Source organism: Acomys russatus, chromosome 5, assembly GCF_903995435.1.
Source record: "Acomys russatus chromosome 5, mAcoRus1.1, whole genome shotgun sequence".
Taxonomy (NCBI): Eukaryota; Metazoa; Chordata; class Mammalia; order Rodentia; family Muridae; genus Acomys; species Acomys russatus.
The window spans coordinates 65,500,581-65,514,283 of record NC_067141.1 but is presented as its reverse complement, the minus strand read 5'-3'; the positions used below and the strand labels follow the sequence as shown (position 1 = coordinate 65,514,283).

Genomic DNA, 13,703 nt, shown 5'->3' with positions numbered 1-13,703 from the left:
AGCCTGGTCTACATAGGAATTCCAGGATGGCCAGGGCTACCCAGAGAGATCTGACTCAAAAATAAATACATGAAATAAACAAATAAATAAACTGCAATCCATAGCACATCTCTTCAAGATCCAACTGCAGAAAAGTTGGTTTAAATGTTTTGTGGCTGAGGCAGAGTGCTTCTGCCCAGCCTTTGTGCTTGCTGTAGCTGGTGACGTGCGCACAGTTGACAGAGTTCCTGTTTCTCATTACCTGTTTTCAGTGTCTTGGGAGAACAAACCTGCATAGTGATCACATCTCTTTTGCTCACTACTCTGCTTGGAGCATATTATGGGTGTTAATAACAGCCGAATGAATGGTGTTTGGGTCAGAATTACACCGTAAGAATTAATTTCATTGTCTTTATACAGTAAAACTCATCCCCCATCCCCGTCGTAAACTAAGTTTAGCTTGTAATGAGTGCATCCTTTCACTTGACATCTGCAATAAAGCGTAGCATGGAGGCATACAAGCACAGGGTGGAGCGCCCTGCTCTCTCCTCTAGCCTCTTAAATCAGCTTACTCTGTACCTCTGGGGCAGAAACCCTGCCAGCTATAAATATCCCCTTCCCTATTTAGCAAGCCCTGGTAATCCTGTGATCCCCGTCCTCGATGCTCGGGTTAATACAATGCGGTGTTGCGTTAGTGCTTGTGTTCCCTGGGTCTCATTTTACTCGAAGGAAGAAAATGTTAGCTGAACCTTTTCTGTATCACTTCACTTAAGAGTGAAGCATCTGATGTTACTGCCTAAAAAGGAAGATTGTTCATCAGAACTTCGAAGTGCTGTGGAGTCTGTACTGTTATGAGAAGGTGCCTTCAGTTAGAGTGACTGCTTTCCCCTCTGTGCGGTGCTTCACTCCTTTAGTGAAGAGAAATTAGCAGGGGTGGGGCAGGCGTGGAGGGGCACGCCCAGGGGGCTGAGGCTGCATCCCTGTGGAGGCCAGCCTGGGCTACAGACTGAGCTTCCTGCCAACCAGGGCTACGTAGTGAACCCACTCTCAAAACAAGACAAAAATAAAGGAGGGGCTAGGGATGACTGACGCTGGGCATGTCCAGCTAACATGTGCAAAGCCCTGGGTCCTTCCATCGCTTGAGGAGGGAACATCTTCAACTCCAGCGGGACGCCACAGACAAAGAAAAGATATTCTCCCCTTAATTGTTCAGTTTCAGACGTTATGAGTCTGGAAGAAAAACTTGGTCTCCAGGCCACAGTATATGTATCCAGTGATGTCTTTCCTTTTATAAAGTTTAATTTTTCACCTTTTTAACTATGTGGGTGTGTGTATACCTCCACGAGGGCATGTGCACCGGTGCAGGTCACCCAGGAGGCCACATTCATTGGATCCTGCTGGAACTGGGGTTGCAAGCAGTTCGAAGCCAACTCACATTGGTGAAAAGGACTCAAACCTGGGTCCTCTTCCCTGCTGACTCACCTCTCTGGCCCTATTCAGTGGTTTCTTAGTGAGAAAACTTGATGAAAAACTGAAAATGCTAATTTTCAACTTTGTAAATAGTAAACTATTTTCTGTAAAAAGACAACGGGATCTTCCTTGACAGTTTCTATACTAGAGGATAATGCATGAAAGTTTTACCTGTGTCGTTTAATGTGTTAATTTGATAAGTTCCTATTTTTTTTAGTGTATTTAGGAGCCACGACACCCTTCCTGTATTCAATCAGAGACTCCGGGTGAATAACTCAGTCTTTTTCCCCAATTCAGCTCCCCACCTTGGTCATTTTATATCCCAGTCCCCACAGGGCTTGAAAGGGTGCATTAGAAATGAATGATTTCGGATGGGCGAGGTGGCCTTTAATCTCAGCACTTGGGAGGCAGAGGCAGGCGGATCTCTGAGTTTGAGGCCAGCCTGGTCTACAAAGCGAGTCCAGGACAGCCAGGGCTACACAGAGAAACCCTGTCTCGAAAAACAAAAAGAAATGAATGGTTTCAGTTAGACAGTAGTGGCGCACGCCTTTAATCCCAGCACTCTGGAGGCAGAGGCAGGTGGATCTCTATGAATTCAAGGCCAGCCTGGTCTACAAATTGAGTCCAGGACAGGCAAGGCTATCTACAGAGAAACTCTGTCTCCAAAAACAAAACAAAACAAAACAAAAATCAAATAAAAAGAAAGAAAAGAAACAAATTAACAATTTCAGTGTAGCTAATAAAAAGAAAGAAACAGCCAGGTGTCCAGGTGCCTGCCTTTAATTCCAGCACTCCAGAGGCAGAGGCGGGGCGGGGGGGGTGTGTGTGTGTGTGTGTGTGTGTGTGTGCGTGTGCGTGTGCGTGTGCGTGTGCGTGTGCGTGTGCGCGTGCGCGCGCGCGCAGAGAGAGCGCAAACGTTCTTGCTTATGAATGTCTATACAATGTCCCATCTTTCTGCTGTGTCTGTTTTCTTCTAAGACAGCTAATCCACACTCTGCAACTCTCCTGTTGGGTTCTTTGGGTTCTTAGAAAAGTTAGGTGAAGGTCTAGCATTTTGAGCCAGTAGTAACCCAGTAGACTTACCATAAATATGGCTTGAAGAAGGAATGGAATCAAACCAGCCAGGGTTAAATGAGATGAAAATAGAAGCAAAAATATATCCTTCCTTAAACAACAACAGAAATCCTGCCGGTCTTTTGTTAGCTTCAGATTTATTCAGCCTTTGTCCTGAACCGTTTGGCGTAACATTTGTTCTGTGTTAGACTGTTTTCCATTTTGCTGCTGGAAAGAAACCGAGAAATCAGTGTGATCCTCAGCAGGCCAGCACAGGTGCCATAAAAGAAACAGAGCCTGGGAGGTTGCTAATCTGCCTGCATATTTCCATGTCATTGTCCAAAGACCTAACTGCTAAGACTTTTGCACAGAAATATCATTTGATCTTCGTCAACAGGCTTGAATTCTTGCCTGGGTCAATGTGAATAACAAACAACCATTTTATGTCATTCTAAATTCTTTTTTTTGTTTGGTTTTGGTTTTCTGGTTTTTGTTGTTGTTTTTGGTTTGGGGGGTTTGTTTGTTTTTTTGTTTGTTTGTTTCTCTGTGTTAGCCTTGGCTGTCTTGGACTCGCTTTGTAGACCAGGCTGGCCTTGAACTCACAATGATCAGCCTGCCTCTGCCTCCTGAGTGCTAGGATTAAAGGCATATGCTACCAAGCCCAGCTATAAATCTAAATTCTAAACTGAATTTGAAGGAACTTTTGCTCTGGCTAGGAGATTAGATTATATGCCCTTAAAACAGTGTCATTGTGGGGCGAGGGAGGGGGGTTGCTGGAGAGATGGCTCAGTGGTTAAGAGCACCAGGTGCTCTTCCAGAGATCCTGAGTTCAATTCCCAGCACCCACACTGTGGCTTATAACCATCTATCATGAGATCTGCTGCCCTCTTGAGGTGTGCAGACATACATGCAGGCAGAACACTATATGTAATAAATCTTTTTTTTTTTTTTTAAGACAGAAATCTTCTTTTTAAAAAGTGTCATCTTTTGATTTGTTTGTTTGTTTGTCTATTTGTTGAGACTAGGTCTCTATCGTGTGACTCTGGCTGTCCTGAAGCTCAAAGAGCCTCTGCCCCTGAATGCTGGAACTAAAAGTGTGCACCCAGCTTATTGAAATCTGCTTGTTTGTTTGTTTGTTTGTGACAGGGTCTCTCTATGTAGCCCTGGCTGTTCTGGAATTCACTATGTAGACCAAGCTGGCCTTGAACTTGCAGAGATCTGCCTGCCTCTGCCTCCCAGGTGTTGGGACAATTAAAGGAGAGCACCACTACTCCTGGCTGTTGATTCTTTTTGAGCCATACCTCATTGGTCTGGGATTGTCAGCTGCAGCACAGAACAATTGAAGAGTATATACATTTTTTCTTACCTATTTAATAAGAAAGCAGGGCTAGGGGCTGAGGAAATAGGCCAGTGACATGGGTAAGGCCCTGGGTTCAGTCCCCAGTACCACAGAAGAAGTGTCGACAGAGAGATGGTTCAACAGTTAAGAGCTCTGGCTGCTCTTGGAGACAACCCAAGTTTGGTTCTTAGCACCCACAGAAATGACCTGGAACCTGCAGGAAATCGGACTACTCCTGGCCTCCCCAGGTACCCGCACTCGTGTCCACATGTTCATGCACAGACACACATGGATACACATAATAAAAAGTATGTGTGGCACACGCCTTTCATCCCAGCACTTGGGAGGCAGAGGCAGGTGGATCTGTGAGTTCAAGACCAGCCTGGTCTAGAAAAAGAGTTCCAAGAGAGAAACCCTGCCTCAAAAAATAATAAAAACATAAAGAAAGGAAGAAAGAAATAAGCTGTCCATAACCAAGAACTTTTGTCAAGAAATTATCTGCTGTCTTCTAATACCAAAGTCACTTTCCCCCCAAGTAATCTGTCTCTTTCATGGTTGTTCAAGGGCTTGCTCTCTATTTTGCGCAAGTTGAAAAGTGCACCGGACCAGGAGGTGCGGATCCTTCTCCTGGGCTTGGATAATGCTGGCAAGACCACCCTGCTCAAGCAGCTTGCATCTGAGGACATCAGCCACATCACACCGACCCAGGTGAGTGCCCCTTGGCTCCAGGTGCCCTTGCCGCTCAAGAAGATGAGACTAGCTGCCCCAGCTCCCCATCTGCCTGTCGAAAACACCCTGACAAAAAGCACCTTGAGGGGGAGAGAGTTTGTTTTAGCTCAGAGCTCCAGGTTGTGGTCCATCGTTGACAGGAAGTAAAGGCAGAAACCTGAGGTGGTGAGTCACACCCACAGTCAAGAGCAGAGCCAGAGCAAATGCTCGAGAGCACCTGCTTGTGCTCAGCCCCGTCTCTATACCACACAGTCCAGGACCCAAGCCCAGGGACTGCAGTGGGCAGGCCTTCCCACCTCAGTTAGTGTAATTAAAGCAGACCCCACAGATAGCTCACAGGCCAGCCTGATCAAGACAATCCCTGACTGACACTCTCTTCCCAGGTGGCTCTAGAAAGTGCTATGTTGACTATTAAAACTAGCCCTTACAGTAGCTGTGGGAGATAGAAACCGATACACTGCCAAGGTCTGTTTGTGAGAAAACCTGTATTATCCAAGAGTAGTCAGATTTCAGATACACATACAAGAAAGTCCATGCGTGTGAGGTAGTTAGAAAGTCAGATTTGTAGAGATAGAAAGTAGGACAGTGGCTCCTGCAGCTGGGACTGGGACAAGTTCTATAAGGTGAGAGTCATTCTAAGGGTGGATGCAAAGAGTGTAAATGTACTTACTGTCACCAAACTTTACATGTTAAAATAGTTAATTGCCAAGGCGTTGGTGGAGCACGCCTTTAATCCCAGCACTTGGGAGGCAGAGGTAGGCAGATCGCTGTGAGTTCGAGGCCAGCCTGGTCTACAAAGTGAGTCCAGGACAGTCAGAGCTACACAGAGAAACCCTGTCTCGAAAAACAAAGTAAAATAAAATAAAATAGTTAGTTAAAAAATGTAATGCGGGCTGGAGAGGTAGCTTAGAGGTTAAGAGCACCATCTGCTCTTCAGAGGTCGTGAGTTCAATTCCCAGCAACCACATGGTGGCTCACAACCATCTAGAATGAGATCTGGTGCCCTCTTCTGGCCTGCAGGCACACATGCAGGCAGAACACTGTGTAATAAATAAATCTTTTTTTTTTTTTTTTTTTTTTTTTAAATGTAATGAAATGATTAATCCAGGCATGATAGTGGACACCTTTAATCCCAGCACTTAGGAGGCAGACAGGTAGATCTCTGAGTTTGAGGCAGCCTGGTCTACATAGAGAGTTCCAGGACAGCCTGGGCTAAATAGATAGACCTTGTCTAAAAAACAATAAAGGTTAAGAAGATATATTTTATGCTATGTATATCCTTTCACAATTTCAGGTGTATGTACACACATTTTTAAAAAAGATTTGTTTGTTTATTTTTATTTACACAGTGTTCTGCTCGCATGTGTACCTGCACACAAGAAGAGGGCACCAGATCTCACTATAGATGGTTGTGAGCCACCATATGGTTGTTGGGAATTGAACTTAGGACTTTTGGAAGAACAGCCAGTGCTCTTAACCTCTGAGCCATCTCTCCAGCCCTGTACACACATTTCAATCATCTTTCTTAGGCCTAAATGATCATTACCAAGATGTGTGTGTATGTCTGTGTGCGTGCGTCTGTGTGTGTGTGTGTGTGTGTGTGTGTGCGTGTGCGCGCGCGTGTGTTCAGGTGTACATGCAGAGAACACTCATACATTAAATAAATAAATAAAATCTTTTAAAACCATTTGAAACTCCAGTTCCAGGGGATCTAGCATACCGTTCTGGCTTCTTTAGATGCTGTGTGCACTTGGAGCAATGACATTCATGCAGGCAAAACACCCATACACACAAATAAAAGTAAAAATCTCAAAAGGAATTTTGTTTTTGTTTTTTTAAGACAGGGTTTCTCTGTGTAGACCAGGCTGGCCTCAAAATCACAGCATCCGCCTGCCTCTGCCTCCCTGAGTGCTGGGATTAAAGGCGTGTGCCACCACGCCCGGCCAGTTTGTTTGCTGATTTTAAATCCACCTTTATCAGCTTTCCTCTTTCCTGCTTGAAGCAAGCAAGCAAAATGCAAAGGGTAAGTGTGGTGCTCACAGCATGGGAGCGCAAACAGAAAACGTGGCCTGAGAATCCAAGGGCCTTCGCAGGCCCCATTCCCTGTAAGAAAGCCTGGGAAATCTTGACTTTGGACCTAGTCAGCTAAGACAACCTGTTAGTCTTAGACACTTTAAAGCAGCCTTTCTCACCCTGTGGGTTGAGACCCCCACAGGGTCACATATCATAATATTCCACGTATCAGACATTAACATTATAGTTCATAACAGTAGCAAAATTATAATTATGAAGTAGCGATGAAATCATTTTATGGTTGGGGGCTACATAACATGATGAACTTTATTAAAGGGTCGCAACATTCAGAAAGCATAAACCACGGCTTTAAAACGTGCAGGCATTGGGGGTTTGGGCAAAGCAATCTTAGCATTTTCTGTCCATGGCTGTGAGAGCCTGGTGTCTGGTTTGCAGCTGTACTGCTTGGTGTGTGTCTGTCACGGCCTGTGAGTCTTAGCGACTCACGACTCTTTGCAGAAAAGTCATTTCAACCGCTACCAAATGAGCAATTTTACAGCTTCTGAACAAATTTAATGTATAGCCCAAGGAGGAGCAAATTACAGCAGTCTAGCCTACAAGGCTGAAAACACACATTAGTGTGTCAGCATCTCCACCAGAAAGAGAAGCCGTAGTCTTAGCAATAGACTGCATTTGCCAGAGCACCGAAACGGAGGCTTTGGCGGGCACACAGAGTGAGCCTCAAGTTAGAACTCGCGCTCGGCGCCTCCTCAGGCTTTGGTTGATGTGCTGCTGTAAGTGGCTGGTTTGATAGTGCTGAGGTTTCGTGCTTATTCTCTAAAAACACTCGCTTTCTGTAGTTTTGTTTAATATTTGAGACAACATGAGATGTTCATTCACCGTAGTCACTTTAGAAAGCAGTAGTAAAGTCAAGTTGAGACACCAGAGAACACAACAGCTGGTGAGATAGCTCCTTGGGAAAGGCTGCTTGCTGCCAGAAAGAGAAAGCTTGTCCTCCACACTCTGCCATAGTACACACACACACACACACACACATGAAGAAGAAGAAGACATTGGTATTCTATCTGCTTATATATGTATGTATGAGGGTGTCTGACCCCCTGGAGTTACAGACAGGCGTGAGCTGCATTGTAGGTGCTGGGAATTGAACTTGGGTCCTTTGGAAGAGCAGCAGGTGCTCTTAACCACAGAGCCATCTCTTAAGCCTCCCCCTCCCCCCCTTTTTTTTCTTAGAATTTGAAAAGAAAATATTTATAATGCCTGTGGTGGTTTGAATAAAAATGGCTCCCATAGGCTTATATTTGTAAATGATTAGTCACCGGGGAATGGCAATATTTGAGAAAGACTAGGAGGTGTGGCCTCGCTGGAGGAAGTGTGTCACTGGGGATGGGCTTTGAGGTTTCAAATGCTCAAGCCAGGCCCAGTGTCTCTCTCTCTCTCTTTCTCCCTTCGCCCCTCTTCATATCAGGATGTAGCTCTTAATTACATCTCCAGCACCATGTCTGACTGTGTGCCCCCGTGTCTGACTGTGTGCCACCGTGCTCCCTACCATGATAATAGACTAAACCTCTGAAACTATAAGCACGCCCCACATTAATTGCATTTTCTTATAAGAGTTGCCTTGGTCATGGGGTCTCTTCACAGCAATAGAACAGTGACTAAGTCAATGCCCAATCAGACAGAGCCACTGTTAGTGCTAGGAATGTAGCCATTCATGTTTTTCCTGTGCACATATATGAACAAGCATGATAAGTGTATTTAAAAGAAAAAATATCCCAGCATGGTTGTATATGCCTTCAAACCCAGTATTTGAGAGGCAAAAAAGTTCTAGGCTAGTCTGGTCTACATAATGAGTTCCTGGGTTGCCAGAGCTACACAGTGTGACTTACCTTAAAAATAAAGTACCTTAAAAAGTAAAAGCAGATTGTATAGAATATAGCATTTTTCCAGGGGTGGTGGTGGCACACATATTTAATCCCAGCACTTAGGAGGCAGAGGCAGGCAGATCTCTGTGAGTCCAAGGCCAGCCAGGATTACACAGAGAAAGCCTGTCTCTACCTTTTGTTGTTGTTGTTTTGTTGTTTTGTTTTGGTTTTTTGGTTTAGTTTGGTTTTGGTTTTGCTTTGTTTTTTTGAGAAAGGGTTTCTCTGTGTAGCATTGGCTGTCCTGGAACTTACTCTGTGGACCAGGCTGGCCACAACTCAAGATGATATTCACCTGTCATCACCTCCCCAGTGTTGGGATTAAAGACATGTGCTTGATTTACAGAAATTTAAGAAGTTATCTTTTTAAAATTATATTGGTTTACCTAGGCACGGTAATGCACACCTGTAATTCCATCACTCAGGGAGGCAGGGGCAGGCAGATCTCTGTGAGTTTGAGGCCAGCCTGCTCTACAGAGTGAGTCCAGGACAGCCAGGGCTATACAGAAAAACCTTGTCTCGAAAAACTGAAAAAATAAAATGAAATAAATCACATTGGTCTATTTTGGGTTAGGCTGCAGGCGTGAAGAGCTGAGCATACGGAAACCAGGGACAACTTAGAGTTCTCGCCTTCTACCCTGTGGTTCCTGGGGCTTAACTCAGCTTGTCCCATTTTGGCACGTACCTCCCCCGCCCCCCTACCCCCCTCACTCCCCCACATCCCCCACTTGTGCAAGGCCTGCTATCACTCGTTCTACATTCAGTAGCATTGTTGAGGAATAGAAAATTCAAACTATAGCTGGGCACAGCGACACAGTCTTAATACTCCAGCACTTAAGAGATGGAGGCAGGGGCTGGAGAGAGGGCTCAGGGGTTAAGAGCACTGTCTGCTCTTCCAGAGATCCTGAGTTCATTTTCCCAGCAACCACATGGTGGCTCACAACCATCTATACTTGGGATCTGATGCCCTCTTCTGGCATGCAGATAGAGTAATCATATACATAATTTTTTTTAAGATTAAAAAAAAAAAAAAAAAAAGACAGAAGCAGGAGAGCCAAGTTCCTGGTCATCCTCAGGGACCATATGGAGTAGATAGATCCTGTCTCAAAACAAAACAAGAGGAGAGAAAGATGTTTCAGACATACACAAGGTTTGGGGGGTTTTGTTTTTTGTCAGCAAGGTACCTGAAGCAGCCACTGTCACTTTGATACGTTTAAGCCATTTCCCTCCAGGGTTCTTGAGTGGCTAATGTATTCAGTCATGGGTGATTTAGGAGAGTCCTCGTCAGCACCATTCCCAGTTACCCTCTGTGAGCGTTCCTCTGTGGACCTGTGTGACAGTGTTCCCTGTACCACTGCACTGGGCTAGGCCTGGTTTGCTCATAGCAGTGCTGGCAAGCTGCCAAGTGAGGCAGATGTTTTTGGAGGCATCCCCAGACCCACATAACTCCAGTCACTCTGGATGAAATGTCACTTACATTGCAGCAAAGTATTGATTGGATGGATATTCAAATCCTGGGTTTTTTGTTGTTGTTGTTGTTGTTGTTTTGTTTTTTAATCATTCTTGCCAGAGTTTTCTTCCTTTTGCTCATGAGGTGCTTTTCTTCTGAGCCCAAAGGTCTTGTTAGCTTGTTTCTCTCTACACTAATTCCCAATTGCCATGACTTGCTTTCCTCAAGTTTTACTCTGAATAACCGCGCTAAGAACGTTTTTCTCTTCCTTCCTTCCTTCTTCTTTTATTTTCCTTTAATTTATTCTTACCCATTTCATCTTCTGAGATAGGGTCTTAGTCTATAGCCCTGGCTAGCTTGGAACTCACCAAGTAGCCTACTGCACTGGCCTTGAACTTGCAGCAGTCCTCCTGCATCGGTTTTCTGAGTACTGGTATTAAAGGCACGCGCCCTATGCCCGGCAGAAGGGTTTCTTTACAAGTTCATGCATGGTGCCTCCTAAGGCAGTGCCTCCTGAGGCCGTTTCAGATGAGCACATAGTAACTTCCATCACCATATGTGATGAAGGATCCCACCTCCTCACTCTGCTGAGAGGCCAGCTACAACCCCATCTGCCTCAGCTCAGCTTCTGGCTTCCCATTGACCCAGGAGGACACTTCTTTTGAGCCTCTAGATTTGCTGTCTTTCTTTTTTTTTTTTTTTTTTTTTTTTTTTTTTTTTTGGTTTTTCGAGACAGGGTTTCTCTGTGTAGCCTTGGCCATCCTGGACTCACTTTGTAGACCAGGCTGGCCTCGAACTCACAGCGATCCGCCTGCCTCTGCCTCCCAAGTGCTGGGATTAAAGGCGTGCGCCACCACGCCCGGCCTTGCTGTCTTTCTTTAGACTTACATTTGTTCTTTTTCTCTTGTCTTTAACCTCAGCATCTCTACTATACTTGTGTGTAGTGTCCTGTTAAATTTCTCTTCCTGATGGGCTGGAGAGATGGCTCAGAGGTTAAGAGAACTGACTGCTCTTCCAGAGGTCCTGAGTTCAATTCCCAGCAACCACATGGTGGCTCACAACCATCTATAATGTGATCGAGTGCCCTCTTCTGGCCTGTGGGTGTACATGCAGGCAAAACACTGTATAAATAATAACAATTTAATAAATCTTTAAAAAGCTGTTATTAAAGAGATATTTTTAAAACAATTTCTCTTCCTGAGGCCTCATGGAGAGGGTCTATGTAGATCACAGGTCATGTCCCATTATCCATAGCAATATATAGGTATACAAATACATAATATGTATTTTCCATGCCTTTGAAACAATAGAACCCAGGGCCCCATGAATGTTAGGCAGGCTCCTGGGCTCTGAGCTGCACCCCGGTCCTAGTATACGTATATTCCTTATTGTAGAAAACATCATGTGAGCCAGGCATGGTAGCACCCCTCTAATCCCAGCACCTCAGAAGAAAAGCTGGAAGACAGGGATAGCTACTTCCAGCCCAGCCTGGACCACCTGTAGGGTTGACTCAGGGAAGAAAGAAAGTAGCCAGTTAGCTTGAGGTAGTTAACAATGTTCTACTTAGTGACGGTTAAACACTTGTAAGTATGTTTTCTTTACTATCACAGTAAGCCATTAAACAGTCTCACATTAAGGGTATCACATCTGGCAGAGTACTTCAGAAAGTAGCTAATAACAAAAAGTAGCTATTGGCCTAGTGTGGTGGAGGTAGAGGCAGGAGTATCTCTGTAAGTTCGAAGCCAGCCTGGTTTACAGAGTGAGTCCAGTACAGCCAAGGCTAACACAGAGAGACCCTGTCTCGGGGGGGGGGGGGGGGGGGATTTGGGAGGGGCTAGGCATGGTGGCACAGGCCTTTGATCCCAGAACTCTGTGAGTTCAAAGCCAGCCTGGTCTACAAAGTGAGTCCAGGACAGCCAAGGTCTATCAAACAGATAAAGCCACACACACACACACACACACACACACACACACACACACACACACACAGAAAGTAATGACTATAATGCTATAATGCCTGTAGCAGTGGCATGGTGTGGTTCACCTTCAGACCCAACACCCAATACTTGAGAGGCAGAAGCAGGTGCACCTCTGTGAGGTCAAGGCCAGCCTGGTCTACGTAGTAAGTTACGCCAAAAGGGGGATGGAAAGATAGCCTGTCCTTTAAAGAGCACTGACTGCTCTTCCAGAGGACCCAGGTTCCGTTCCCAGCAACCACATGGTTTATCACAATCATCTGTAACTCCAGTCCTAGGGAATCTAGTGCCCTCTTCTGGCCTTGATTGGCACTGCACAGACATACAGTCAGACACATAAAATGAATGCCAGGTGTAGTGGTGCACACCTTTAGTCCCAGCACTCGGGAGGCAGAGGCAGGCAGATCTCTTGAGTTCGAGGACAGCCTGATGATCTACAGAGCGAGTTCCAGGACAGCCAGAGAAACCCTATCTCAGAAAATGAAAAATAAGTAAATAAATAGATATGGGGGGCTGGAGAGATAGCTCAGAGGTTAAGAGCACTACCTGTTCTTCCAAAGGTCCTAAGTTCAATCCCCAACAACCACGTGGTGGCTCACAACCATATATAGTGAGATCTGGTGCCCTCTTCTGGTGTGCAGGTGTACATGCAGGCAAACACTGTATACATAATAAGAATTTTTTTTTTTTTAATTTTTAAGAAAAAAAGATATGGCAATACAGTTTACTGGTACAGCATGTGTGTTGTATACTTAAAGCCCTAGATTCAATCCCCAGATTGTGTGTGCTATTAAATGTAACTTTGTAAGAATTAATTGGTCTTTTTTGTTGTTGCTTTTCCCGTCTATTTTAGGGTTTTAACATCAAAAGTGTACAGTCACAAGGTTTTAAACTGAACGTGTGGGACATTGGTGGACAGAGGAAAATCAGACCATACTGGAGGAGTTATTTTGAAAACACTGATATTCTTGTAAGTAATCTTGGCATGCCCTCATCCTAGTTAACATTGATCTGAGTGAGCAGGGTAGAAGAAGGCTACAAATCATGAAAAAAACATCTCTGACCAAAATGTTTGGCTGTCACTGGGTGACAGTGTTGCTCCCATACCCACCTTGGCAAAGTATTTATTTTGATTTATTTTTTTATGATATGTAGAAGTTTACTATATGAGCATGGGGAGAGAAGGAAGAGGGGAGGGGTGTGAGAGAGAGAGAGAGAGAGAGAGAGAGAGAGAGAGAGAGAGAGAAGGACAAGAAACAAGAGAGAGAGGGGTGAGAGAGGGAGAGAGCCGCAAAGTGTTTATTAAGCCCCATAATATGAATAGCAAAGTTAGTCAGAAGATCTTGCCTCTATCACCCCAAGTTAGTTAGCAAATTGCGTATTTCCAGAAGAGAGTGGTAGTCAAGGGGTCTTGATCTCATTTGTTTTTCTGTCAGTTAAAGAATTAAAAGGCGGGCTGGAGAGATGGCACAGAGGTTAAGGGCACTGATTGTTCTTCCAAAGGTCCTGAGTTCGATTCCCAGCAACTACATGGTGGCTCAAAACCATCTACAATGAGATCTAGTGTCGTCTTCTGCCTTGCATGTGTACATGTAGGCAGAACATATTTTTTAAACATATTTTAAAAAAAAAAGAATTCAAAGGCAGGAAAAGGTGCAGTACCTCAGGTAGCAGCAGAGAACTCTCACTAGCAGGGACAGAATCAGCAGCTGAAGAAGGGTATGTACCGGGCGTGAGAAAGTGCACACGTG

The 13,703-nt window shown here is 44.9% G+C and overlaps 1 protein-coding gene across 1 annotated transcript in view; it reads left to right on the top strand.

The window, feature by feature from the left end:
* Arl3 (ADP ribosylation factor like GTPase 3) overlaps positions 1–13,703 on the top strand; it is a 52,500-nt gene that overhangs the window by 8,098 nt on the left and 30,699 nt on the right. Inside the window, exons 2-3 of the mRNA XM_051146710.1 lie at positions 4,406–4,549; positions 12,806–12,922. Of these exons, the coding sequence (XP_051002667.1) occupies positions 4,406–4,549; positions 12,806–12,922 (261 nt within the window). The remainder of the gene's footprint in view (positions 1–4,405; positions 4,550–12,805; positions 12,923–13,703) is intronic.